Raw genomic sequence first — 24,374 nt, forward strand, 5'->3', positions numbered from 1 at the left:
TTAAATTCATGGCTTTCTGGGACACTTCAATAGAACAGAGCCATTTTTAATGCAATTAGCCCATTACTTTGGTATGACAAGTTAAAATATATAAAACATTTTTAAAAACAATTTTAGTCATCAGTACATAGTACTACACCATAAAACCAGATGGCATGAAAATACACAGACTACAATGTTTTCAAGAGGCAAGTGTCTGTCACAGCTCCACTGGCACCTTGTTATTCAAATGATGGAGAACTCGATCACATTCTGCACAAATACACAATTCATGTGGAGTAACAGTACTGCTAAATCTCATCTCGACTTCTGAGCAATGCAAGCCAAAGCAGTGCCATTTTTGTTTATTCAAATTCTCATTATATGGCATAAAAAAATAACTAAACCATTGTTTGTCTTCAGGATTAAAGTGAGTAAAAAATATATCTAATTCAAATCTGAAAAAAAAGATTACATTAAAAATAAAGCATCCTCTTAAATATGCATGTTTTCTGGAGTTTGTTTTATTTGAGTTACAAAATATGAAGTGCCATCAGCAGACTCCACAAGGAGTTTGCCAACCTTCTTGTGTTACAAGTATTTACACCCAAAAATTAAGGATCCATCCAAATTCCTACCACTCTGTGTTTTATGTCTCAGAGATGATGTCTGTCGAGTTGTCCAAGTTCTGTTGACGTTTAAATATTTAAAATATTTACAAAGTTCCATAATCAAAAACTCCCAAATCAGACTGTAGCTTGTTCAATGCAAAGGCAAGGTGCCAGAGGTGCAACTGCTTCAGTAGTGTGAGAAAATGAGCAGTTGGTGGAATAAAAAGGAGCTGTTAAATGAACATGGTCCTCAACAGGGTCTCCAAGATTTACACATCAATTCTTCCTCCTCCAACATAAGCCTGTGTGAAGAAGTCTGTACACAATCATTTAAAATTACATTTTGAAATGTCTCTTCATTTGTTGCGGTCCAACAGCTGCTATGATCCTCTGTTAAAGAAATGAATATGACAAGACAAATGTAAGAAATAGGCCATCCAGATAGGTCAGCAAGTCTTGTTCAAACGTCCTGATTTTTTCTTCTCCAAAGTATCTCCAAACACTTAAAATAAAACTTCAATAAATAGAAATACAGCAGATGGTCAAGTAAGACTCATTCTGGTTTGTTCCATCCCTGAGTTCTTTTGAGAAGGACAAATACACCAGACAGGAGTGATAAAAAAAACAAAGACTGATGGAAGAAAAGTAAAAACTGTTGCTAGGGTACATCCTACACATTGCCCATGATGTCCAGGGGTGGTGGGAGGGAAAAAGAAAAAAAAGAAAAGAAAATATATATTCCTCTGGTTTCCTGAGGCTCATTGATGAAAACGTCCATTGATGGGACGGGTCTCAGCGGTGATGGCTACACCGATGTTATGACAATCATGAGATGTGGTGAGATGCTGGAGATCCTGTTCAGAAGGTCGGGGGCGAGTTGTGACAGGTGGCCCTCTGAAAACTCACAGGGTGGGAAAATCTGAAGCACATATGCAGGCTGGAAAAAAACAAAGATCACCATCACTTTTACATGACATTTAAACTGGGTGCTTTTTGCTAAGATTCTTAAGTATTGACATCACACTACAACGATAAATTCATTTGGTTTTACAACACACTAAAGTATTTTTATTTTCCTTTTGTTTGAAAGTCCCAAATGTATGATTTTTAAAAATCTTTTTCTCTTTAATTTGCCTCGTTTTCTTTGTATCAAGTCACACCAGCTGCAAATGTGATTGTATGTAACCATGCTGTGTGACAGTAATAAAGTTCATAAATTTAATACGTCACAATATGAGTATGTGGTCTAAGGACATTTGCTGCTTTATTGACTCGGGTGCACTCGATATATCAATTCTGCATTGGCAGCTGGCGACTGTTGCAAACATTCACTTTCTCATATGCAGCCAGCATTATCAGAATTTCAAGGCTAGTGTGCATGTGGCTAAACTTTGTTTCATTTAAGGTAAACAACGTTTCTGAGGTTGTCCATCACATATAATGAGTTAAAATGGATATGCTTCTATACTTCTTATAGTTGCCACTGGTCCACGAGAGCAGCTTAGCTTGGGAAGTGTCAAGTCTCATTCTCTGCAAACCATTTTCCCCCAAATGTTTGTCAAAGCAGTACTTCTATCTAGAATTTGCAGTCAAATTAATCTGTAAGACTACTTGATGCCAGTAACTTTGTTTAAATGTTGCATTCTAACATGTGGACCTTCACATCTTCTTGTACATTTTTCTCTGTCTCACTCTTTTACCTAGTTGCCACCAAAAAATCAAAATAACACTTTTTAATAAACCTAAACTAAGTTTTAAACACAGTCATTTCTCACCTGATTAGAACCTGGATTGGGGATATTAATTATACCAGCTGCCAACTTTGTCTGCAAATAGCTGATGAATGCAGTTGTAAGAGCATTAGTTTGATTTAGTACATCCTCTTGATCACGTCCACAGGGCAAAGCAAGGAGAAGGCAGAAATCGCTGTCCCCCTGCAGAGGCAAAAGGTTAATGCTATTAAAACTGAACTGAACGAAATAGATCACTAAATGAAGTTTAAAAAAATAATTAAAAAAAAAAAGCACACCGTCATCCTTCTGGCTACACTCTCAAGCTGTGAAGCCTCTAGTCTCATTCTCTGGACAATCCTTAGAAGGGCACCTCCTTCTTGCAGAGGTAGGGACCGATGAGCTAGAGCTTTGTTTCCACAGACAAAATGCAACTGGACTGCAGCTGTGTCATTCTTCAGTGCCAGAAGGCCTTGCCACACAATAGGATATTTCTGTTTTAATGGCACAAAACAAAGACAAATGAGTCAGACAAAGACAATTGTTCAGAACAACACTGAACAGAGTGCAAACTGTTGTGATGGGTTTCATCTTACTGTGAGCAACTGCACCATATTAACAGGCTGCGTCATCTTGCCATCTGGTTTTGTCTGGAGGTCTGCACCCTTCAGATAAAAAAAAAAAAAAAAAAACAAGTCAGGAGTGATTTCATCAGAATGAGGATATCAACGCACATTTCCATACACATAATGACACCAAGCTAAGACTAATGCAGTCTACTGCAAGAGGCCGGCAAGGACCCCCCTTTATTAAGACATTTTGAAGTCCGCACTTGCATTACTGCTTAATTGTTATGATACAGGTATCAAATGATATAGTATGTTCCCATTAAACCAGAATGTGGCCAACTCACCATAGATTGTGTGACGTTCTGCGGTGGCTGGGCATGTCCAACAGAAGTCTCTGGTATTTGAGGATGGATGCCTCTTGGGTTTGAGTACAGTCCTGTGTACTCTGGGAATGAGCCAGTAGGCCCTTGTGGCATTAGCTGAACTCGCTGAGGAGATGCCATTGCTTGCCCAGATTGCCTGATCCCCATTATTCCTTCTTTAGTAAGAGGAGAATGTGGCCTCTTTGCTTCCAATGACTTGGTTATATCCTTGTCAGACACACCTTTTGGCAAAACATGAGTTCTTGGAGATAAAGAGGGGGGAAATGTTTCTTGAATGTGTCCAGAATGAGGGTCTGTGCCCCCTCCTTGTTGGTGCAAGAGCACACGCATATCCCTTGGTGCAATGTATGTTTCCAAAGGAACACCACTCCTCAAAGGCCCACGAGGATCTGACTGCAGAGTGGCAGAGGGTCTTCCTGTTGAGTGGAAGCGTCTGGATTCCTCCTGTTCTCCTTCATGACTCCTTAAAGAACCAGGGTTAACTTTTAGAACTTTGTCTCTGCCAACAGCCTGGGGTGAGGAAGGCCGTGGCTGCATGGGGCCAGACCAAGGAGAGCCAAGAGGCTCACTATGCATCCCATAGCTCATCACTGAAAGCGGTGGAGTATTGACCCTAACGTCTTGAACAAGATGTCCCACCGGAATAGACTGGGTAACACAGTGAGGAGACATCCGTCCCAAACCTCCAGGCACACTGTGGGGTGGCATGATTACAGACTGTTCTGGATGGTGTACACTTGTAATAAACTGTTGCATACTAGGATGACCAGCTGATAACATAACTGGGATGCCCTTAGGTGATGAGGAGCCTATGGGTGAGGACACTTTAGTAAATGGAGGGTGAGGATGGCCTGATTTTCGTGGGGATCTGGGTTCTTGTTTGATCCCACCAATATGGGAAGGAGCTCTTTCCCCAGCTGTCGTTACAAAACCTACATGGTTTCCAGGTGGAGAAGGCAAATGGGGGCTAATTGCAGGACTCACAGCAGAAGTCCAAGAAGGTTTAGCTCCATCTGTACCATGAGGATCAGAACTGTCAATTTTCTTTTGATGTTTTAACTGCATGTAATCTTGATGATAACCCATTACTTGCTGGCCACTCTGTGGGAGCCGCTTTACCACTCCTTGGGGTCCAGGTTGGTAAGCAGGATCCATCTTTTCCAAACCACAGCTTTCTTGTTTAATAGAAGTCAGAGCTAACTGTTTGCCAGCATGTCCATGATCTGCCTGTAATGAAGGCCCCTTCTGCAGTCCTGACTGAGAATGACCATACATTTCCTGTTTAATCTGGGGCATGGCAACCAACTGCTGAGATTCCATGTCACCTGCTGTTGCTTGTGGGATTTGACTAATTTTTGCACTGATTCTTTGAGGTCCCTCTGTTTTCTGGCCTGAGTGGCTCAATACTACCACTCCTTCAGATGTATTTACTCTCAGACCAGAGCAGGACCCAGTGCCAACAGTGGGGCTCTTAACAATGCAACGTGTGGTGCTCCCGCCATCATCACTAGCAGATGCCCCATGGTATGACCCAGTATCATCTTTGCTGGTTCTATAGCTTGGTTTAGGCAGAGCCATGTCCACACAAGGATTACCAATGTTTATATTAATTTTTTCCTCGGGCTCAGGAGGATTGCAAACACGGCTGATAACGGAGGTTGCTGTAGATGCAATAACAGAAATCACAGACTTTGTCTCCGGGGATGTTAGTGAGGTTGAAGTTCGAATAATAGGAGAGGCTGAATGAGTCGACATTTTACTGTCGGGGAGTGGTGACTGGCTTTTCAGAACAGTTGTGAGGGGCATACTAGTTTCAGATGGGTTCTGGTCACGAAAACGGGACAGATTACTTGCAACAGAACTACTGCTTGGCAGTGAAATACTTTTATGTTTAATAACAATTTGTCTCAAGTCACTTGTTCCATGATCAATATCCATGTTTTCAGGGTCTGAGGGTAGATGTTGACTTTCCTTGGCTGCTAATGGCATGACAGGTGAGGAGGAAACACCTGTATCTTTGGACTGGTGCTGCCAATCTGGCGGAGAAACAGCGATTCTGTTAGTCTGGATGGGTCTAATACTTGGCCTGTTTGGTCGAGGAGACATTGAAGGGGAGATGATGTCGGTTGGCAACTGTTGAGGCTTTGGGCATATTGGACTCTTAGACTGGGGGTACGCCGATTTACGAGCCAGTATTTGTTCTTTTGAAGATGATTCCAATTCTTTGTTTACATCTGTAGCATTGACATCTGAAAGCTCAGAGTCTGGCTTCCAAGTAGTAGCAGTAATGACTGCAGCAGCTGCTGCTGAAGGGGGAGTCTCAGGTACAATTGGTTTATCTGAAGCTGTACCGTCATCTAGGGGTGGTGTTAGTTCCTCGCTTAATGACTGTCCTTCCTTCAAATCTTTTCTTACTTGCTTTTGGGGTTTAGAACGCTTAGGGGTCTTTGGTCTTCCCTTGGTGCCCTTTTTGGGTGTGTTTGTGAAGGGAGGTTCCTGTTGTAAAGCAGAGGTATTTGTCTCAGGTTCATCTTCCTTGACAGGCTGAACAAAGTCTTGTATCTCAGGTTCTGAACCCATTTCTGTACTTAGTGGGGGAGCTTGCATCCTTGTATCTTCTGCAGTTATTGAATCAATAGCAGCCATAAGTTCGGTTTCACTGGCAGGGTTAGAAGGTTTTTCTTGCTCTATGTCACTTTTTATGTCTGCAGATGGGACAGGTGGTGTCGGTGGTTTTGTTGGAAAAGTTGGATCTGTTAGTTTGGCAATGTTCTCCACTGCCTGTTCCAATTCACGCTCCTGTGAAAATAAACTTTTGGAGGCTTCAAGTTCCTCGTTTTCTTTTTCTTCATGAAGGCCTTCTTTATTAGCATTAGGGCTATTTGAAACAGAATCGTTTGTGTCAACCGATCTCATCTTTTTTGTCGTCTCTTCTCCAGCTTCTTCATCACCTAACTGAAGAAGATCTTTCACCTCTGTGACATTCAATCTGATTTTGAGGTTCTTGAGGACAGGAGACTTTGGGGTCCTTGAGGACTTAATTTTTCCTCTGACTATCTTTTCTTTCTCTGAACTGGGTTTGTCCTCAACAGTAAGGGACTCTGTCTTTTTCCCATTGGATTTGCCCTCAAATGTTTTTTCATGGTGGCCTTCTTTCTCATTGCCCAACTCTGCAGTTTCTTTGTCTTTCTCTCCTTTCATTTGGTCAAGTTGTACTGATGGATCTTTAACTGAACCTGAGTCTACCACAGCCACGGTGTCTGTATTATCAATTTCTTGATCTTCAGGTGTCTCAGTTTTCTCTCCTTTTCTTGTTGATCCAGATCCTAGACATGTGGACATCTGATTTGAACCTTTCGTGACAAGAGGGGATGGTTTCCCTTTAGACACCCTTGGTATTTGTTCAGCACTTTCCAATTCATTTATGTCAGTGTCTTTATTGTCTGGTTTGGGTTTTTCCACTTTAGCAGATGTACTCTCCTCACCTTGTTTGCGGTTCTTGGGAGGACGACCTCTTTTTGTTGGAGGGGCAGGTGCAGGTGGCTCCAACTCAGAATTTTGCTGTGCTGTATCTTTGTCTGTACCTCGCTTTCGCACAGAGCGCGGTGACTCTGTAATTTCTTTTCCAGAACGAACTGGTGCATCATCTTCAACTGGTGTGGCATAAACAGATTTAACATTTCTTCGTCTTGCTCTGCCTAAAGGTATGCTCTGCTCCAAGGTATCAGGATCTGATCCATGAATGGGAGACTTACTTGTAGATTTTGATTCAGCTCTTGGAGATGAGCCACGTTTCAGCTTCTCTTTGTCAATGCGCTCACTCTTGCGTGTGGCTGGTTTCTCAGAAACAGAGGTAGACATTACAGGAACTGGAGGAACTTGAGCAGGGGATTGTTTGCCCTTTTTAGTTTTCATTTCTTTTGTTTTATTCTCTTTCTGACAGGAAACTAGCTCTTCATTTGTATCACCATCAACAGGCATTTGTTCTTTGCCAACTTGAAGTTTCTTTTCTTCTGGCTCTACTACTAAATGAGTCTCTTTTGGGGTAATATTCACTTCCTCAACAAAGGTAGGTAGTACTGGACAACTGGCTACTGGATCCTCTTGTTTTGCTGTCTCAGGATCTAGCTCTGGTTCAGAACTAGCAACAAACTCTTCATGAGAATTAAGGCAGGATGTTTGTTCTGTGAATGGAGGTTTTACGTCCTCAGCAGCATTTAGCTTCTCTTCAGATGGAGAAAGTTTATTAAGAGAATAATTAGGTTCAGGCGCTTTTACAGGTTCAGGTTCAGAATCTGATGTCTCAGTTGGCAGGGGGTGCATAGATTCAAGACTTTTAGTTTCTTTTACTTCTTCCTTTATCGAAAAAACAGGGCAACACAAGTCAGAGACTGGATTCAATGGAACACTTTTCAATGAATCCAATTTTTCATCAGATGGAGTCAAGTCTTTGATAACAGATTGGTTGACAGAATTAGGTGCATGCCTGGGTTCAGGAATAACTTCTTCAGCAGGACTGACTGGTTTAATTTCTGCCTGTGTGACAGACTCTGCTACGTCAGGAGACTGCAGAGCTTGTTTTTCTGATTCAGGTGCTTTTTTCTCCTTATCTACATCTTCTTTTGTCTCCTGCTGAGTTTTATTCTTCTGCTGTAGTTGCATGAGCTCCAAGAACCGACTGTGGAAAAGGACAACTGGCCCTGTCTCAAGTTCACCATCTGTACCTTGCTGACCAGGTTGTTGGTTTTGCATATGCTCAAGTTCTTCATGTTTGCGTTCCAAGTGCTGAAGGCGTCTAGAGTCCAGTTCAAAAACAGCACTGTGAAGAAAGCGTGAGGCAAATAGTTCCCTGCGTTCTTGCTCTTCCGGTTTAGGCTCTGCTTTCCTTTCATCAAGTTTGTCTTCAGATCCACTTCGTATCTTTTTCTTTTTCAAGTACCAAGAAGGTGTTGGTCTTGGCGCTGATTCTACCTTTTCTGTGTCTTTCCTATTGCGAAAATTTGCAAAGTGAGAATCATAATCTAAAAACGACCAGTTATCATCTCGGGACGACGAGAGAGATTTTGCCCGTTCTAGCAGGGCCTTTGTATCAGGTGTGATGGTCTGGTCAAGTGCAAAGGAGTAAAATTTGTTTCTCTCTAGATGTGCTTGTTTAGGATCTGAAAACCTATCAGCCCTTGGCCTTTCAGAATAAGGCATAGATGTAGAGGGCACAGGGGAATGGGGTTTGGTCTCTCTGTCCTCCTCAGAGTCTGATCGGACTTCCCCAGGTTCCAGGTCTTGCCAAATGCCATACTCCAATCGTTTGCGATTGTGAATGTTTTTACTTAAGCTTCTAGAAAAGTTGAGGTTAGGACCCAAGTCTTGTTTAGCTCTGCCCTCCCACCTCTTCTGCTGCTCTTCTTCCACACCAAGTAAAGGAGTGTTTGTCTTGTTCACCTGTGTGTTGTGTGTCCTTTTGACTGACAGATCCAAATCTGGGTGAATTTTCTCTTCGTTCCTATTTAACTCTTTCTGAGAGGCATCCGAAACATCTTCATTTGCAAGGTGAGGAAGGTGCTGATGCCCTGGAGAGGGAGTGCTGTTCCAGTCAGGATCTTCACTTTTTTGTCTGAAGCTTCTATAGACACGCTCTCTCTTTATACCAGAGTCTGAGTCAAACTGGTCTAATTTTTTCAATTTGTGGGATGGGAAATTATCTGTCACATCCTCAGGTGGTTTACCAACTTCATGCACAAGACTACGATGTTCCAAGTCCTCCGTTTCATTTCTTTGGGGGCTTCCTAGTTTATCACGTTTGTCAGACTCGCGCTGCTGTTGCAAACGTCTATTCTGCTCCATCTGCTTGCGATAACTCTGAGAAAGATCAATGTCAACGTGGTCTTCCTTATTCTTTGCATTTTTGTTAGTTTCAACATTCTGAAGTTTGAACGAAGCATGGTGGTCTTGCTCTCTTACACTGCTTTGATCTGAACCCCCATCTTGTGAGAGCCTTCTGGATGAAGTACTCCCTGGATGTCGTTTTGACTCCAATGGGTCCAAAGAACCCTCTGAATTTTCTCTTTGTCCTCTAAGGTCCTCTTGGCCATTCTTTTGAGTGCCACTTTTATCAGGTTTTAGTCTTGTATCTCTACGTTGTGAATCCTTATGTTTGTCAGTCTCTGATTCTTTCAAATAAGCTGGTGTGGCCCCAAAGTCTGAAGACTGATTACTATCCTCCTCCTCATGCTTGCTTTTCTTTTGATGAACAGTCCTTCCACCAGGATCAGCAAAGCGCCTTTTCCTTGCAGCAAGTCGATCTGACTCCACTGATGAATCTTTCCCATCGTTTCCAGTCTCAGACTTCTGATGTTTTTTGAGTCGAGATTTCCCATCCAACTCCGAATTATCGCCTTTAGTCATTTCAGATCGCTCACTTTTGACAGAGTCCTGAAGAGCAATTGATGGATTTCCAGAAAGATTGTCACCATCCCCTTTAGATTTCTGTTTCTCATGGGCATCTTGGTCTGATCCCCTACTTCTTACAGACCCTCCATCAAAACCAGCCTCAAGCTCAATATCCATAACAGGGTTGGATGGGGACTGACCCTTTGCTTTCCTTGATTTAATCTTGTCAGGTTTGTCTTTGTCAACTTTATCTTTTCGTTTAGCTCTTTTTTTCTCAGCTCCTGCAACACGCTCTGGTTGACTGCTCTTCTCACTTTTCGAGGTAAGTTCTACCAGAGTCTTTTCAGACTTATCAAAATGGGGTGGCGACACTGAACTAACACTACCACTTCTCTCAGAGGATTGGCTGTACACTCGGCGCTCTGAGTCTTTGGGAGCACGCTCAGATGGTGAGGGTGATACTGTTGGAGTAATAGGTCGCCTTGGATGAGATGGGCTCCACCTGCTATGATCAGCTTCAAAACGCTCTCGTTCCCTTTCACGCTCCCTTTGAATATATGTGTATTTTCTGATGTCTTGCTCAAAGGGGTCTCTGTAGTCCCTATAGTCTCTTGGATCTTCATGGTAACGTGGATCAAAGTGATTCCCTTCATAATGGTCGAGTTCAGGAAAGCGGTCTCTGCTCCGTGCAGCATACTCTCTTCGAGCATCTTCTGGATAAAGGCCAGGGGTTCGTATGTTCTCATAGTAAGCTCTCTCTGCTGTAAATTCATGATAGGGAGGTCTGCGATCCTCTCTGTAAAGTGAATGGGGAGAAAGAAGGTAAAGAAAAAAAAAAAAAGTTTAAATTTAGCTTGCCCAAAAAAATTAAGCAGTTTAGATGCACATGACTAAAAACTATTGCCCGCTTTTAACAAGATGTTTATTACCGTCGTTCAGGTGGAATTTCATAGAAGTCTCTTATGTCTTGACCAGAAACCTGCATAGAGCGGTAGAACGCCACCTGACTTTCTTGACTTGCAAAATCCACCTGTCACAGAAGATCAAACATACAGATTAGGCAACCAGTACGTTTGCATACAACAATTCATACTGAATTTTTTTTTTTTTTAACCTTTATTTTATTGCCACCAATCTTCCAGCCTTTGGTCTCCCTTACAGCTGCCTGAGCAAAATCTGTGTTGTTGTACAAGATGAGGGCCATCCCCTTTAGTCGATCAAACACAACCTATAAAAACAGACAATTTAAGAAAAATCACAAGATCACTTACATGGAACAGAAATCAGGTGCAGAAAATCATAAGCAAAATATAAATAAATAAAATAACACCTTACTTTGACCACATGTCCATAGCGGCAGAAATGCCTTGTGAGGTATTGCTCTGTTATATTGGCTGTCAAACCATCAAGCCAAACACATGTTGTGGGCATACTCTTCCCAAAACCAAGCTTCAAAAGAGAACATGTTATATTATAGACACAGACCACTGTATAATGTATTCAAGGCACATACTGATCAGAAATGGTTATATTGTTTACTTTAAAAACTACCTTTAGTCTGTTGCTCCCTAGATACTCTCCATCCATCTTTTTTATGGCTTTGCAAACACTGGCAATATCAAAATACTGAACAAAGGCATACTGGGGAACTCCATTTACTTTCTTGATGTCAATGTCCTTGAAAAGATAATAGAGAAAACGTATTATAAAATACACAAGTTTACACTTGCAGTACACATCTCTGTTGTTAACTTACCACAATTTCTCCAAATCTTTGAAAAATATCAAGGAGCTGCTGGTAGCCGGTGGTTTTCTCAAGGTTCCCTATAAAGAGAGTCCTAGTGGCCTTTGGGTGGAACTCATCTATGCGCCCATCTAAGGGCCTGAACTCATTTTCACTCTCCGTTTCTGAAGGAAGGATGAAATTTATCATTAATACTTGCATGATGGTCAAAGTCAGGCTCATCTTCTGCCCGCACACCCAAGTTTCAGAAAATGACTCTAGTTGAATAATTTATCTTTGCCACAACAGTAAATGAGTCACCATAAATGCTACTTTGTTCCTCTCGCATTACTTACCTGGACCATTCCAGGCAGTGACCTCAATAAGCATGCCAAAGAAGAGTTTTCCTTTTGATACGGTTAGGGCTTTCTCCTGATCCTCTTGCTGTCTGAAGAACACCAAACCATAACGGTCTTCTGATGCTCCATGGATCTGCACTGAGGTCACCTTCCCATGTTTTTTGAATTCATGGAAGAGTCCATCTTTTAAACTTGTGTCTGCAAAAAGCAAGAGTTGATTTGTATTACTTCAAAGCTTGGACTAACAGCAACAAAACCAATTTACTTCACAGAAAATAAGAACTGAAGATGTATTATTACAGAAAAATCTAATTCTACTTTAACAATTAAGAGAATACCCATTTTGATGTAGCTAACTTGTTTTCTTCTCTTAACACTACTGTAGATGCCTTATTTCTTACTGAGACCTGACTGCAGACCTGTGTTTTGATACCTTTGTGCTCCTAAAATAGGATCGATTTGCTGATTCCAATCCCAGTCCACCTCCTTGGCCTTACCCTGACATTTTCTAGAAATAAGATGCCCTTTTTGTTTTAGCGATCAAGTAAATGTCATCCAGCCTTTCAAATAGGAAATGACCACTTCTAATAAAATATTTTATTCTGATGATGAAATACCATGGAAGAAGAATATTAAAAAATACAATAAAATAAATAAAATTAAACATAATTAATAACTTGAGCTAATTATTTTTAAGTGTTTACAAGCCTGTATCATTTGGAACAATTATATAATTAGAATAAGGATACCAACAAAAAATAAAATACAGTACCAGACTTAACACTAATGTTATAAGCAATCAGTGACAATTGTAACAGCAATTATCAGGGTGATCAAGACCTTCTGGTAACCCCCAAAACACACAACACTGTTTATATTTCATTACAGTTAATTCAGTTTTGTGTATCCAAACAAGAACTTTACCACAAATTAGGTCTTTATAGGATTATGGTTGAAGCTACTATGTGATATGATGTATCTATTAAAATTCACTTTCCATCTCTGTTCACATCATAACAAGTTTTATGGACATGATACTGTTATCTGCCCCTTTAAAACATTATAGTTCTGAGAATGGGTAAACTGATCCTTTGAAATATTGTTATACATAACAACTAACCTGTGGAGCGCACTGGTAGATTTTGGACTTTAATTCCAAAGCTTCGACGTGGCTCCTCAGAATCAAGAACCATTGAAGACTGAGGAAGTGCATGTGCAGCTGATGACTGAACAGAGCGTGCCCGAGATCCATCACTTGAGCTGCTGTTTGAATCACTGTTATTAAGAGAGTACAAGAAAAATTCTGTGTCAGTCTGTGTGGAGTATTTTAGTATTCTTACTTACTTAGAATTTGCATTTATCCACTACATTTCTGTTAAACCTGACGAAATTAAACATCATACCTGCCGCTGCCTGTGCTGCTGGTGCTGCTGACAGAGTCAGAGCTTGAAGATCGGCTGTGAGGTCGTGATCGTGGGCCTCTTCCAGGGGACAAGGGGGTCCTTTTAGGGGAATGGGGAGTTTTAGGGGTTTGTCCTGGGGTCCGTTGAGGGGAAGGGTGCCTTGATTGTGAGGAATGAGATGACCGACTTCGACGGTGATGATAGGTTCGATCAACACGTCGCCCTCTATCATCTCTGTATAGATCACGTCGTGTTGAATTTGTAAGAGTAAATGGGTCTCTTATTCTAGAGTCAAAATGTGGGTCTGATGCATCAAAACTTCCTCCAATAGCACTGCTCCCTGGGCCAGCAGCAGCAAACACAGAGCGATCACGGTAATAATCAGCATTGTAGTGACGCTGTCTGTCGAAAGTTCCACTGCGGTCATGGTGTCCGTATGGGCTATGATCGTATGCACGCTCACGGCTGTCTGAACTACTGTAAATTAAAAACAGGGTAGAGAGATTTTAAAAAAAAAAAAAAAAAAAAAAAAAAAAAAAAAAAAAAAAAAAAGAAAGTTAGATTTTTGCATTCTTGACTCCAAAATGAACAAAGAAAAAGGCCAGCGATGCACAGATAAGAGAGAGCCAGGTAAGAGCAAATGGTTTAATAAAATAAAGCTACAATTAGCAGTGCAAGTTTTTTTTGTGCATCTTGTCAATTTTTACTTCAACACATTCCACTACTCAGTCTTTTGCATTTTAATGTTATCAAAATCAAACACTGGCCTTTTTATCCTCCATCAAAAAATGTCATAGCAAAGGTTTACAAGTTTAGTCATTTTCTAGCATGAAAACCCAACCAGACTGGGAAAAAGAAAAAAAAATTTGACTCAATAAACAACCTTTCACTCAATCGCACTGTCCACACAAATTAATACTAAACTATCATTATATTATAGAAATGCATAAAAGCAACAGGCTGTGGTTAGACTTCTTTCTGTCTTTAACCTGAATGTCAATAAATTCCTGCCAAAGAGACAGGTATCAAAATAAAATAAATCACAAAAACTACTCATTTCCATTGCTATACAGTTACCTCAAACCAATGTATGTCATGGCTAGTTAATACTTAGTTCCTACATAATTTAGGAAGAAAACAGAAACTTACACAAATAGTAAATACATGAATTATACATAAGCATACTTTCATTTATGGATTTTTTAAAATATTTGTCCACTCTTGCATCAAATTAACCAACTTCTCTAGAAGCAAGCCAATATATTGGTGTTGATTCTCAGTCATCCAGGTCATAGTGATCTCATATAGGGTTGAATAAAGCCAACTGGATGTATATTTTTACTTTTCTAAGAAATAAAAGTCCAGTTACCTTTATTCAAGCTCCTATGGTTCTATAGAAGCAGTCCAAAACTAACATTAGACAAAGCACTAAGGACATTCATAGAGAGAAAATATGCAGAGGACAGAGCAATACCAACCTTTTGTTTTTTGGAAAGAAGTTACAGAAACTAATCCAAATAAATTTAGAAGGTCAGAATGTGAGAGCCCCAAAGAAAAACCAAGGGAAAAAAATCATTTTATCTATTTAAGGGGGTAAAAAATGGTTCTTCTGAAATGCAGTGCACGTTATCTTCAAGTACTGAGAAGCCGGCCAGTATCGATGTATAATCCACAGTTTGGCTACTTAATTCTCTTCCCGGCATGGAAAAAAAGGAAAAACAAAAACGAGACTTCTTGAAGCATTTTGGAAAATGTGAGGGTAAAAAGCATACTAACATAAAACCTCAAATTAATATGGTTTTAAAAAAGTATTATTAACTTCAGGGTTTTCAGCCCATTCCAGAAACTATTCAGTATACTGAAGCTTGCACAGAAAAATATATCCAAATGGATCAGTCTTTAGGGTAGTAGGAGGAAGTAGTATGTTCCAAAATTTGAGTTTTATGTTGGAAAAAAAAATCAAAATTAAAAATGTATTCCATTGGTTATCACCAAGTTACTGGACTTGACACAAGCTGAGAGACTCTGCGACACACATCACAGCATATAAAATCCTCATGGACACTTAGCTTGATATAATTCCACAATATATGAAATCCACTTGGTGTCTGATGAAAATCTTCAGTTTGTAGTAATGCTTTAGGTTAGTTAACAAAAAAAATAGTCTTCCGTTTCCTCCAACATATTTGGAAAATTCTTCTCCCTGAGGTCTCACACAGCTACATCCACACTTGAGTAATCCAAATGCATGGTAGCTACATCTATCCATATTAGGGTCCACATCACTACATCCAGCATGGGGTATTGTATTGTTTACATCCAGGAGGTTACAACCCAACAATGCATTCTTCATGTGTCTTCTTAGTCATCAATCCTAAAACAAGATTAGCTCCACAAACTTTGGCAGTTGGTTGTTTGAATCCTGAGTGTTCTTCCAAAGTCTTCTTGGTTAAGCTTCCATTTTGGGCAAAGTATCAATAAATAATCAACTTCATACAAAAAAAATAAAAAAAATAAATAGACAACTTGAGATACATGCACTAAAGTTGTCTTTTTTGTCTTGCAAGTTGTGATGACTGTTAAGTTCTTCCATCCCACTTGGTCAGAACATAAAATCCAGAATGTGCTGTATCCACGGCTTAAAAAGGAGGGAATAAATATGGAAAAGAGGTAAAATTACTCCAGCCATAAGCTGATCCCATGGGGGGGGGCTCGAGGTGGAAGGTTCTTCAAGTAATGATATACCCGTACCGATTCTTCTGGAGGAAAGTACATCCTTCACATCAGGAATTTACTTCCAGATTCAAGTGACTCCAAGTAAAAATGAAGGTTAGATTCCGTGTTGATTTAAAAAAAAAAAAGTGTCCAAAACTCCCCAAGGTAGTTTCCCACATAATAAATCCAAAACTCACCAGGATATTCCTTTCAGGTGTAATATCCAAACCAGATGTCAAACCTCGAAACATAGTTATCTTAGCAAATGATAATGTGTAGTGAATTGATTTTAATCCCATGGGCAAGCGAGTCAGGCATGATGAAAAGTGGAGAGATCCCTAGATTACCTTTGTGTAACCCCCTGAGGGATCAAAGCCTGACGAATAACCCAATTATGTGTTTAGGTATCACACTTATCTCATACCTAGAGTGCCCTGGATTTTAGGGGGACGCTGTGTCCACTTACCCATCTATTCTCCGTTCATAACGTCCCTCTCTGGTGTGAAGGGACACAGGTGGGCCAAAGACTGGACCAACTGTTCCCCTAGTGAATCCTGTAACGTCACGACTGCTTGAGGGGGAGCTGTCTTCAAGGCCCCGCACAGCACTAGGGACAGACCCTGGCTCGTTGTAGTCAGTCCGAAGGTCTCTATCTCCCATCTTGTTGACAGCATTGTGAGCCTTCTGAGCACTTTTGATATCCACAAAATCCACAAAGGCTGCAACACCCCCCTCTGACCCTCGCTTCTGCAGAACTTTAACACTCTCCACACGGCCATACCTGAGAGGAAATTGCAATGAAAATAAAGAGGAAATTACATATATATCAGCCAAGAATAGGGTCAACTCTTACTATATATGCCAGAGCAAATAAAGAGCAGAGGACAATGTCTAAGCACAGCTTTAGCTAATATTAACATTTAAGCTACAAAAATAGAATTTAAACATATTCAGCTATAATAAATAATTACAGTGTTTTAAATTATTATAAGAATGTTTTGGAGTTTCTAAATGAAAAGTTTAGAAATGTTATCTAAATAGCACTTCACTTTTTTAAACAATTGCAGATAACATAACCCTAAAATATTAAGTACTGCATAATTGAGAATTGCAACGATTTTTGTTTTAATATATAATGTGTGTGTGTGTGTGCTAGCCAAATGCTCATATGAGGAAAAACCCCACTACGCAATTTACATGGAACCTCAAAAATAACTTTCAACTATCTTACTTTAGGTGACTTCAGTGATAAACCCTCGACTTAGAGCAGCTCTACAACTTGCTAGCATTTGATTAAGAGCCTAATGAGCTCACTAATCGGTCTAAGATTGTTGTTTCCCTTACATTTTGATAATTTTATGTGTTGGCCAGATAAATAAAATTGAATTGAAGATGTTTCCTCTGGCTAGAAAAATCGGAGTTATGGAATTATTTAGACTGTGTGACTATGGCTGATGTTGGCTGCCTTTTAGTTTCTGTAGATCACGAAAACGTCTGTACTTCCCACAAAATGGTTGGCTGGGTGGTAGCTCGATGGATAGCATACCTAGCTAATTGCCTCTTGACGTTAGCAAAAGTTAGCGAAAGGATATAATTTTACAATATTTACATATGAATGGCCGAATTTCACGGATTTCTCTTAAACAAACATCAACATAATACAACACAACCCATACATCACTTGCTAATGTACTTATTACATTACTATTTATAGTTAGCTATATTAGCACTGATAGCAGGCTACCCCTCGTTCTTAGCTAACCTTAGTAATGTACCTAGCGCGCGCAGTCTCGCAAACAGGAGCTCTCGCTTGCGTAACCTACCGTTTAAAATGCTCCACAATTTTCTCCTCTCGAACGTGTTCCGGTAAATTTCCCACCCAAAGGTGTCTGGTTTCCCGAACCATCCTGCGCTTTTCTTTGCCCCTTCAAACACATATGATCTGGCACGTCTCTAATCCCTGCCGGTCGGAGGTCCGCCTGAACAAAATGACCGACGACTGATTCTGTGAACATTCAAGGCCTGTATCCTGATGCCTGTTTAGCTTTAGCCACTGCGTCCTCGATCCAGGCGCGTGAACCCGCACCAGAGTCGTTCACTGAGTGGTTATGGGTGCGAGCTGCGCGGCCCCGGCGTTCATGCGCATTACCGAGTACAACAACCAGTATGAAAGATTGGTTTGAGGAATAACAATCATGACAATTTTACTAAAAAACAAAAAGAATAAAAGTAGGCTTCTTATGTGAAATGGTTAACTAAGAAATGTTGCTTTCTTGGATCATTCTTGCGTTTTTAAACTACCGAATGATTATTCTGCTGCTTTTTTCCTGTTGTGGAGCCTAATCTATTGCAGCTTAATTTATTTGGCTGTGTATATCAGTTTTATATGATTAAAGTAAATATCAAAATATCTTGTAAATAAATCTTTAGTATTGGGAAAGTGATGTAAAATATCTAGTTAGATGACATATAATCACACAATAAAGAAAATACACTTCCTTTTATTATTATTTTAATTTTATTTCTGGCCCTTATCAGGACTTAAATGTACAGCGTGTAAGAATGACTGACATCTGGTGGTAAAGAAGGGCACTGAAATGGTAAGCACAGTTGTGAATGGATGGTGCCCATCAGTGGCCAAAAATCTTCCAGACATAATCAGTTTTTTCTCTGAAAATGCATTCAGTGGCCTGATCAACCTCAGATGATCAACAGTGCACATTACTCAGTGTCATTATTTATTGAACAAAAACACACAACCAAAATTAAGCAGTATGTGAAAAATTAATTACACCCTTACAGCATCCATAGGAGTTAAGGGGGGACGTAGTAGCCTCCATTTATTTGATTAAGAATGACCACCTCTATGGTCTGGAACATTCAGGAGTATATTGACATGAATCTATTGAGGAAAAGTTTCTTAGAGAATTATTGCTGACCATCAAACTAAGAAGGATTATAAGACAGTTTCTAAACAAGTTAGCATAAATCATCCCAAAGTGAGAAGAATGTTTTTTTAATTGTTAAAGAACTTTAATATGGTTACCAGTCTTTATCTTTATGGATTTTAAAATGGTTAGATCAGCATGAATTGTATGTTTTTGTTTAGTGTTTTTTAAGCAAAAGATTAAGTGGGGGTAGCATTTCACCTGATTACATTGAGTTTTTTCTGTATGCTTTACCTACTGCTGCTGTTGTTGTGAAATAAACATGTTTATTAATGGTGTGCTGTTTGTGCAACATATGATAAATGTTACATAATCTATGTTGGAGTCTACTTTGAGATATCATATATTAGTCTCCTTTTCTATAAATGCTTTCTTTATCTAAAGTTGACTTTACATGGTTGATTGAGTTACATGGCTGATGATACTAATTCTAGTCATATAGTTTTTGTAAAGTTAATTGCATAAATATGTTTGGTGCATTTTTTCTCAAGTGCAAAATTAATCAAGTACAAAACGAGAATCTTCAGACATATGTTGTAAAAGTATTAACTGTTATATTAAAAGAAAGCATTGTGACATTTGTACACTTTTTTCAAAATGCACATCACAGTTTCTTGTTGGGCTGAACGGCTTGTGGCAGCTTCTCCTTTTCCCTTGCTTGGAGTTTGTCTGAAGTTGTAAGGCAGATGTTACTGCTCAGAAACCACATTTGTGTGGCAAGATTTGCAAAGCAGTTTCCCATCTAAAGGATAGCAGCTGTGTTCATCGGAGAACTCAATGCCACAGACCTGTAGAAAAAAATTAAAGCGTCATTGACTGATAAGCAAGGAGTCTCTGTGTGTTTGTATAATTGTCAGCGTGTCCAAGAAGTATATTGTGAGAAAGCCTACCTCACATCTGTAGCAGTTTTCATGGTAAGAGCGTCCCAGACATTCAACAGTGTAACTGTCAGTACCATCTTCTTTTGGGATGATTAGCTGGTTACAGGCATTACACCTTGGTGCATATTTCCTTCAAGTTCAAAATTTAAAAAGTAAGAAAATGTATTTATTTGACATGTTTAGCATGTTTAGGATATTCTTTAAACTAATGAAATGACAAGAATATGTCTTGATTTTATATGTTGATATCAATAGTCTTTCACATAAAACTTCCTTGTTGCATCCTGTAAGAAATACTTTTCTGGTGAATAATGCTTGGAATTATTTTTCACCATCATACCTGTAATAGTCTGGAAGGCAGTATATTTCTCCAACATCTCCTTGAGCAAAAGCTAGCTCTCCAATTTGCCGCTTGCATGTTGTGCAGGTGAAACAAGAAGGATGGTATGGTCGCTCTAAAGCACGGATTAAGTGATCTGTGATTATCTCCCCACATGCCCAACAAAGTTCCAAACTAGCCTGCAACACACAAATACAATTAAAAGTCTGTAGCTTCAATTTTCACCTCAACCTGATACTTTATTCTTTATAATAATTAAATATTTACTCCTAACTGTTGCAGCAAATGTCAAAAGGACATATAATATTACTGGATCAGTTTCAAACATATTTCTATGGTTTTTTATTTATCTAGCTCATATAGTGAGATATGAGGACTAAATATGTTGTTAATTACAGCTCTTGACAAAAATAAAATAATAATAATCAATTATTGATGTCATTATTATCTCTTTTTTATCTCTTGATATCATGGTGGAGTAGAAGCTGTGTTATCTCAGATCTACCTGGTAGCATTCTTCACAGAAAGGAATCTTTGCTTTGTTGTAGAAGCATTTACCAGCCAGAGAAATGTTACAGGATCTACACTGGAAGCAGCTGTCATGGTAAGTCCTGTTTAAGGCCTCTATTGCAGGTTCAGAAAAAGCAATGGGTTTGCGACAAAAGCCGCACAAATCTGCAAAGTGAACAAATATAAAATGTCAAAGTAGGTTAAAACAAAATGTTTGCTAAGAGGACAGGTGTGGAAAAAGAGAGATCCGGTTACCTTCACTCTCTCTGCATGTGTCCTGGCTGGTTTTTTTAAACCAACGGGTTTGTTCTTCTTGGTTTAACCAACTTGATGGTGTGCTGGTTCCCATCTTAAGTTAAACAGGCATTATGAAATTAAAAGTGAAGTTAAAACTGAGAAAAAGTAGAGTTTTTTCTTCACAAAGTAAACAACACAGTTTACACACTATCCACGAAAACCAAATAAGTTCAGAATGAGTATAAAGGTTGAAGCATGAGAAACATCAACAGCTGTCATGCATTGACATGCAGTTACAGCTCAACAAAGTCATTTAATTTGACAACTATCTTCATCTCAGTTTACAAGAATGGAAGGGGATTGATTATTTGTTGGCTGAAACTATGTCAGACTTCCCTACAATAGGTGGTAATAGGTGGTGATGTGCCCCCTTTCACCTCGTTAGTATTGGGTTTTCTTGACCTTTTACAAAAAGGACCCAAACAACTGACAAATACTCAAATAATTTAACTCAGTGTAAATTTGTACCCATTCAAACTGTGAACTGGAAAGCCTTATAGAGCCATATGTCTTTACATTTTGTTCTTTTTTTTTTTTTTTTTTTTTTAATCAAAAACACCAAGAAAATTAGTGATACTGTTTTTAATGTGATATTGGATGACAAGTCTGGATACCTCTCTGCTGGAAACTGGCTGTTGGAGTGGGCTCAGAGACTGGAGGAAAGGTATCCCAGGTGGGGGAGGTGGTGGGAGTGCTGATTCTTCAGAAAGCAACACTCCCAAAGATGGAGGCATTCCATCAGAAGGAAGATGAGGAGGAAGGAGCTCTGTTTGACAAAAGAAAAAGAAGACTTGAAGCCACTTTGTGACAACAAAAACTAACCATAAAAACAAACAATGATTTTTTTTTTACCCCATATTACAACCCCAACTCTCAAAATAATAAAAAAATACGCTCTTCTTGAATTTAATGGCAGCCACTAAATTCAATGATTCAATGGACTGTTTTAACAACAGTCCATAAACAGTGAACTGAGGAGGCAGTAGCGGGATCTTTGGGAAAGGAATGTTGTCCCATTTTTGTCAAAGACAGGATTCTAACTGCACAACAATCCTGCGGTTTCTGTGTTATATTTTTCGTTTCATCAAATGTTATCATTTGTTGAAAGGTCTGCATTGCAGTCCAGCATGAAACCATTTTTATGTTTTTATGGTTTGGCAGTGTCTTGCTGAAGTACACAAGGTCTTCCTTAGAAGAATGCAGCATCTGGATGGAAGCATATGTTGCTCTAAAACCCACATAAATCTTTCAGCACTGATGCAACTTGCCAGATGGATGGTAGCAACAATAATATAATTGCATATGCCTTTCTTCCTTGTCATTGTGTTAAAACAAAAAAACAAAAAACACCCTGAATGCGACGAGCAGACAACAGACAAAAGTTCTGCTTTTACAGAGGTGCTCACATTTATTGATAATCCATTAATCAAATTGGTTTGTTTGTCAGCAAATGGTTGCTATACCCACTTTATTTCTGGAAGTAGCAGCTACATGTGCACTTACTTTTTTATGCAACATTTTTCGCCATTTTGGTTCAATTTTTAACAATCACACAATGATATATATCATGTGTATTTCATCTGATGTTGTTATTACCTCATTTTAAGACCAGATAAGGGCCAGATTGTTTCTAAACTGTCCTGATACACAAACCTGGGATGGAAAGAGTGTACTGCCTGTTTCAAATGTTTCTTATGAACAAATTTGCTATTTTCCATAATAAAATTATATTTAAAATGGCAAATGTTAAATTTAATGTAACGATGAGAACTTGAAGCTAATGCAATTATACATTTTTTACTGAACATATAAAGTTAAAGTGAAATTATAGCTTTCAAATCCAAAAAAGAGATAAATTTAACTTTAATCTTGTAAATGCAAGTTTCCAAATATTCCATAATGGCTCTCCTACAGTGGTTGCTTAAAATCTATCAAAATTTAAACAACAGATTTTAGTCAATCAGGTTTCTGTGATTTCTGGTTTAGTGCTGAGACTGCCAGCTTTGAGCAAAGATGAGTCAGCTCAGTTCTCACTAACTCCACTCAGTATGTGTCATGTTCAAGTTCATCCTATAAAAGTACTTTATCTGATTTCACATAGCTCACTCTACTGCTGCAAAAGCTCTAAACACCATTTTCACATTTGGATGTTTAAAGTTTGCATAAAACACTATGAGATTTCATTATATCAATAAAATCTGATTAATCTGTGGGGAGGTTGCTAAATGATTTGTAACTGATGGCTGTGATTTGAAATCTAGCCAATTCAATGCATGAGTCAAAGGCACCTTTCCAGAGCAAAGACAGTGACCGGCCAGTGAGCTGTGATAAAAGTCAACTGAACTGTGATAAATTAGCTGTTATAATTATATTCCAAATTATCAAGGTTTTCTCTGCTGCTCCCTGAGAAAAATAGTAACTGTGAATACCTGGCGAACCCGTCCTTTTCTTGTCTTTGTCTTTTTGCAGCTGTGCTTTAGTGGGTTCAGTTTGGGCAAGTTTGGGACTCGGAGGGTCAGAGCTTTCCTCTGGGGCCCCTCCATGAAACCAGCCTTTACTGTTTACATAACTGTATGAGTCCTCTTTCTTATTTCTGTGCACAGGTACGTTGTCAGCTGAGCTGAGTCTTTGAGCAGTGTGCTGCTTGTCTCTTGCGATGGCATGTTGCGCTTGGAGAGGGGGTTGCTGCTCTGTCCCAGTGGCTCGCTGAGGAGACGTTAAAGTGATGAAGATGGAGGAAACCATCCTTTTTGGCGTAGCTGCCGATGCCATGATTGTATGAAGTGCTCATATAACCTGACAAACGTACAGAATGATAGTTGAGACTTGATTGAAGAACAAACATGATCTTACTGAGCAATACTGTATTATAGGATTAACACACATACTCGTAAGCAACACTTTTCATCTTAATCTCAGCCATACTGAGGTGAGAATGCCCTCAGTAAACTTTCACTTTCTCTCTAAAGAAGTACATTCATACTTTTATAACTCTCATTACCCACAATGAATGGTTCAAGAGGCAAAGGCACAAATTTGGATGATCTGTTTCCTTTAAACCGACTTACTCTGGCTGTGTGTCACTGTTACATACCTGAAACAAACTGTGGTTTGAAGACAGTTCTCTCTTTTCTTCTTTCTCCTTCCTTCTGTATCTTAAAACTTCTGGTTTATTTTCCCTCCCATGAGCTGCCTCAGAGAGAAGACTTTACCCTGGTGTAGACGGCCGATTACAAATCTACAGAAGGCCACTCCTTTTCCTCCTTTATCTCCCTCCCTCCCTAAGTCTCCCATCCACCGACCCCTCCTCCTTCTCTGGCTGAATGACAATATCTCCTCCCTCCTGACCGTAAAAGGTGAACAGTTAATCTCTGTCACAGTGCAGTAAAAATCATGACACATTCATCTGCTATGAAAACTTGGCAAATACGCACACCTTTGGATGCATGAAGATATACACTCACACTAAGTTGTGCAATGGTTTGTGCAGTTATACCAAAGCACACAGTTTGTGTTTTTACAACTGCAGTGTCAATAAG

The 24,374-nt window shown here is 39.4% G+C and overlaps 2 protein-coding genes across 3 annotated transcripts; both read right to left on the minus strand.

Moving 5' to 3' along the window:
- Positions 1–483: 483 nt before the first annotated feature.
- On the minus strand, positions 484–17,947 carry si:ch1073-335m2.2 (msx2-interacting protein). Of its 2 annotated transcripts, none has more exons than XM_041981320.1 (15): positions 17,683–17,947; positions 16,326–16,640; positions 13,145–13,618; positions 12,862–13,016; positions 11,739–11,939; positions 11,416–11,567; positions 11,211–11,336; positions 10,995–11,108; positions 10,774–10,887; positions 10,589–10,689; positions 3,234–10,455; positions 2,917–2,985; positions 2,620–2,814; positions 2,366–2,524; positions 484–1,527 (listed from the first exon to the last, which is right to left on the minus strand). In XM_041981320.1, the coding sequence occupies exons 1-15, from the start codon at positions 17,763–17,765 to the stop codon at positions 1,396–1,398; spliced, it is 9,612 nt and encodes a 3,203-aa protein (XP_041837254.1). In that variant the 5' UTR covers positions 17,766–17,947; the 3' UTR covers positions 484–1,395. The 2 variants fall into 2 exon arrangements, with proteins under 2 accessions (XP_041837254.1, XP_041837253.1); XM_041981319.1 differs by having other exon boundaries at positions 13,145–13,621.
- A 637-nt stretch (positions 17,948–18,584) lies between these two features.
- On the minus strand, positions 18,585–24,084 carry fblim1 (filamin binding LIM protein 1). The gene is made up of 8 exons (XM_041981770.1): positions 23,930–24,084; positions 23,265–23,631; positions 21,450–21,601; positions 20,794–20,887; positions 20,534–20,703; positions 20,029–20,207; positions 19,698–19,818; positions 18,585–19,595 (listed from the first exon to the last, which is right to left on the minus strand). Exons 2-8 carry the CDS (start codon positions 23,605–23,607, stop codon positions 19,497–19,499), a joined length of 1,158 nt encoding a protein of 385 aa, XP_041837704.1. The 5' UTR covers positions 23,608–23,631; positions 23,930–24,084; the 3' UTR covers positions 18,585–19,496.
- Positions 24,085–24,374: the final 290 nt, after the last annotated feature.

Source organism: Melanotaenia boesemani, chromosome 3 (genome assembly GCF_017639745.1).
Source record: "Melanotaenia boesemani isolate fMelBoe1 chromosome 3, fMelBoe1.pri, whole genome shotgun sequence".
Taxonomy (NCBI): Eukaryota; Metazoa; Chordata; class Actinopteri; order Atheriniformes; family Melanotaeniidae; genus Melanotaenia; species Melanotaenia boesemani.

Bases quoted from the DNA above. Each gene is read 5' to 3' on its own strand.
- si:ch1073-335m2.2 (XM_041981319.1), bottom strand. From the start codon at position 17,765: ATGGTTCGGGAAACCAGACACCTTTGGGTGGGAAATTTACCGGAACAC. The intron at 10,690-10,773 runs GTTAAAAAAAAA...CTTCTGTGACAG, and splicing joins TTGGTGGCAATAAAATAAAG to GTGGATTTTGCAAGTCAAGA. The intron at 2,815-2,916 runs GTAAGATGAAAC...CCATTAAAACAG, and splicing joins ATATGGTGCAGTTGCTCACA to AAATATCCTATTGTGTGGCA.
- fblim1 (XM_041981770.1), bottom strand. From the start codon at position 23,607: ATGGCATCGGCAGCTACGCCAAAAAGGATGGTTTCCTCCATCTTCATC. The intron at 21,602-23,264 runs GTATTCACAGTT...TTTGTCAAACAG, and splicing joins GAAAAGGACGGGTTCGCCAG to AGCTCCTTCCTCCTCATCTT. The intron at 19,819-20,028 runs GTATGATGGTGA...TTGAACTTGAAG, and splicing joins TGCCTTCCAGACTATTACAG to GAAATATGCACCAAGGTGTA.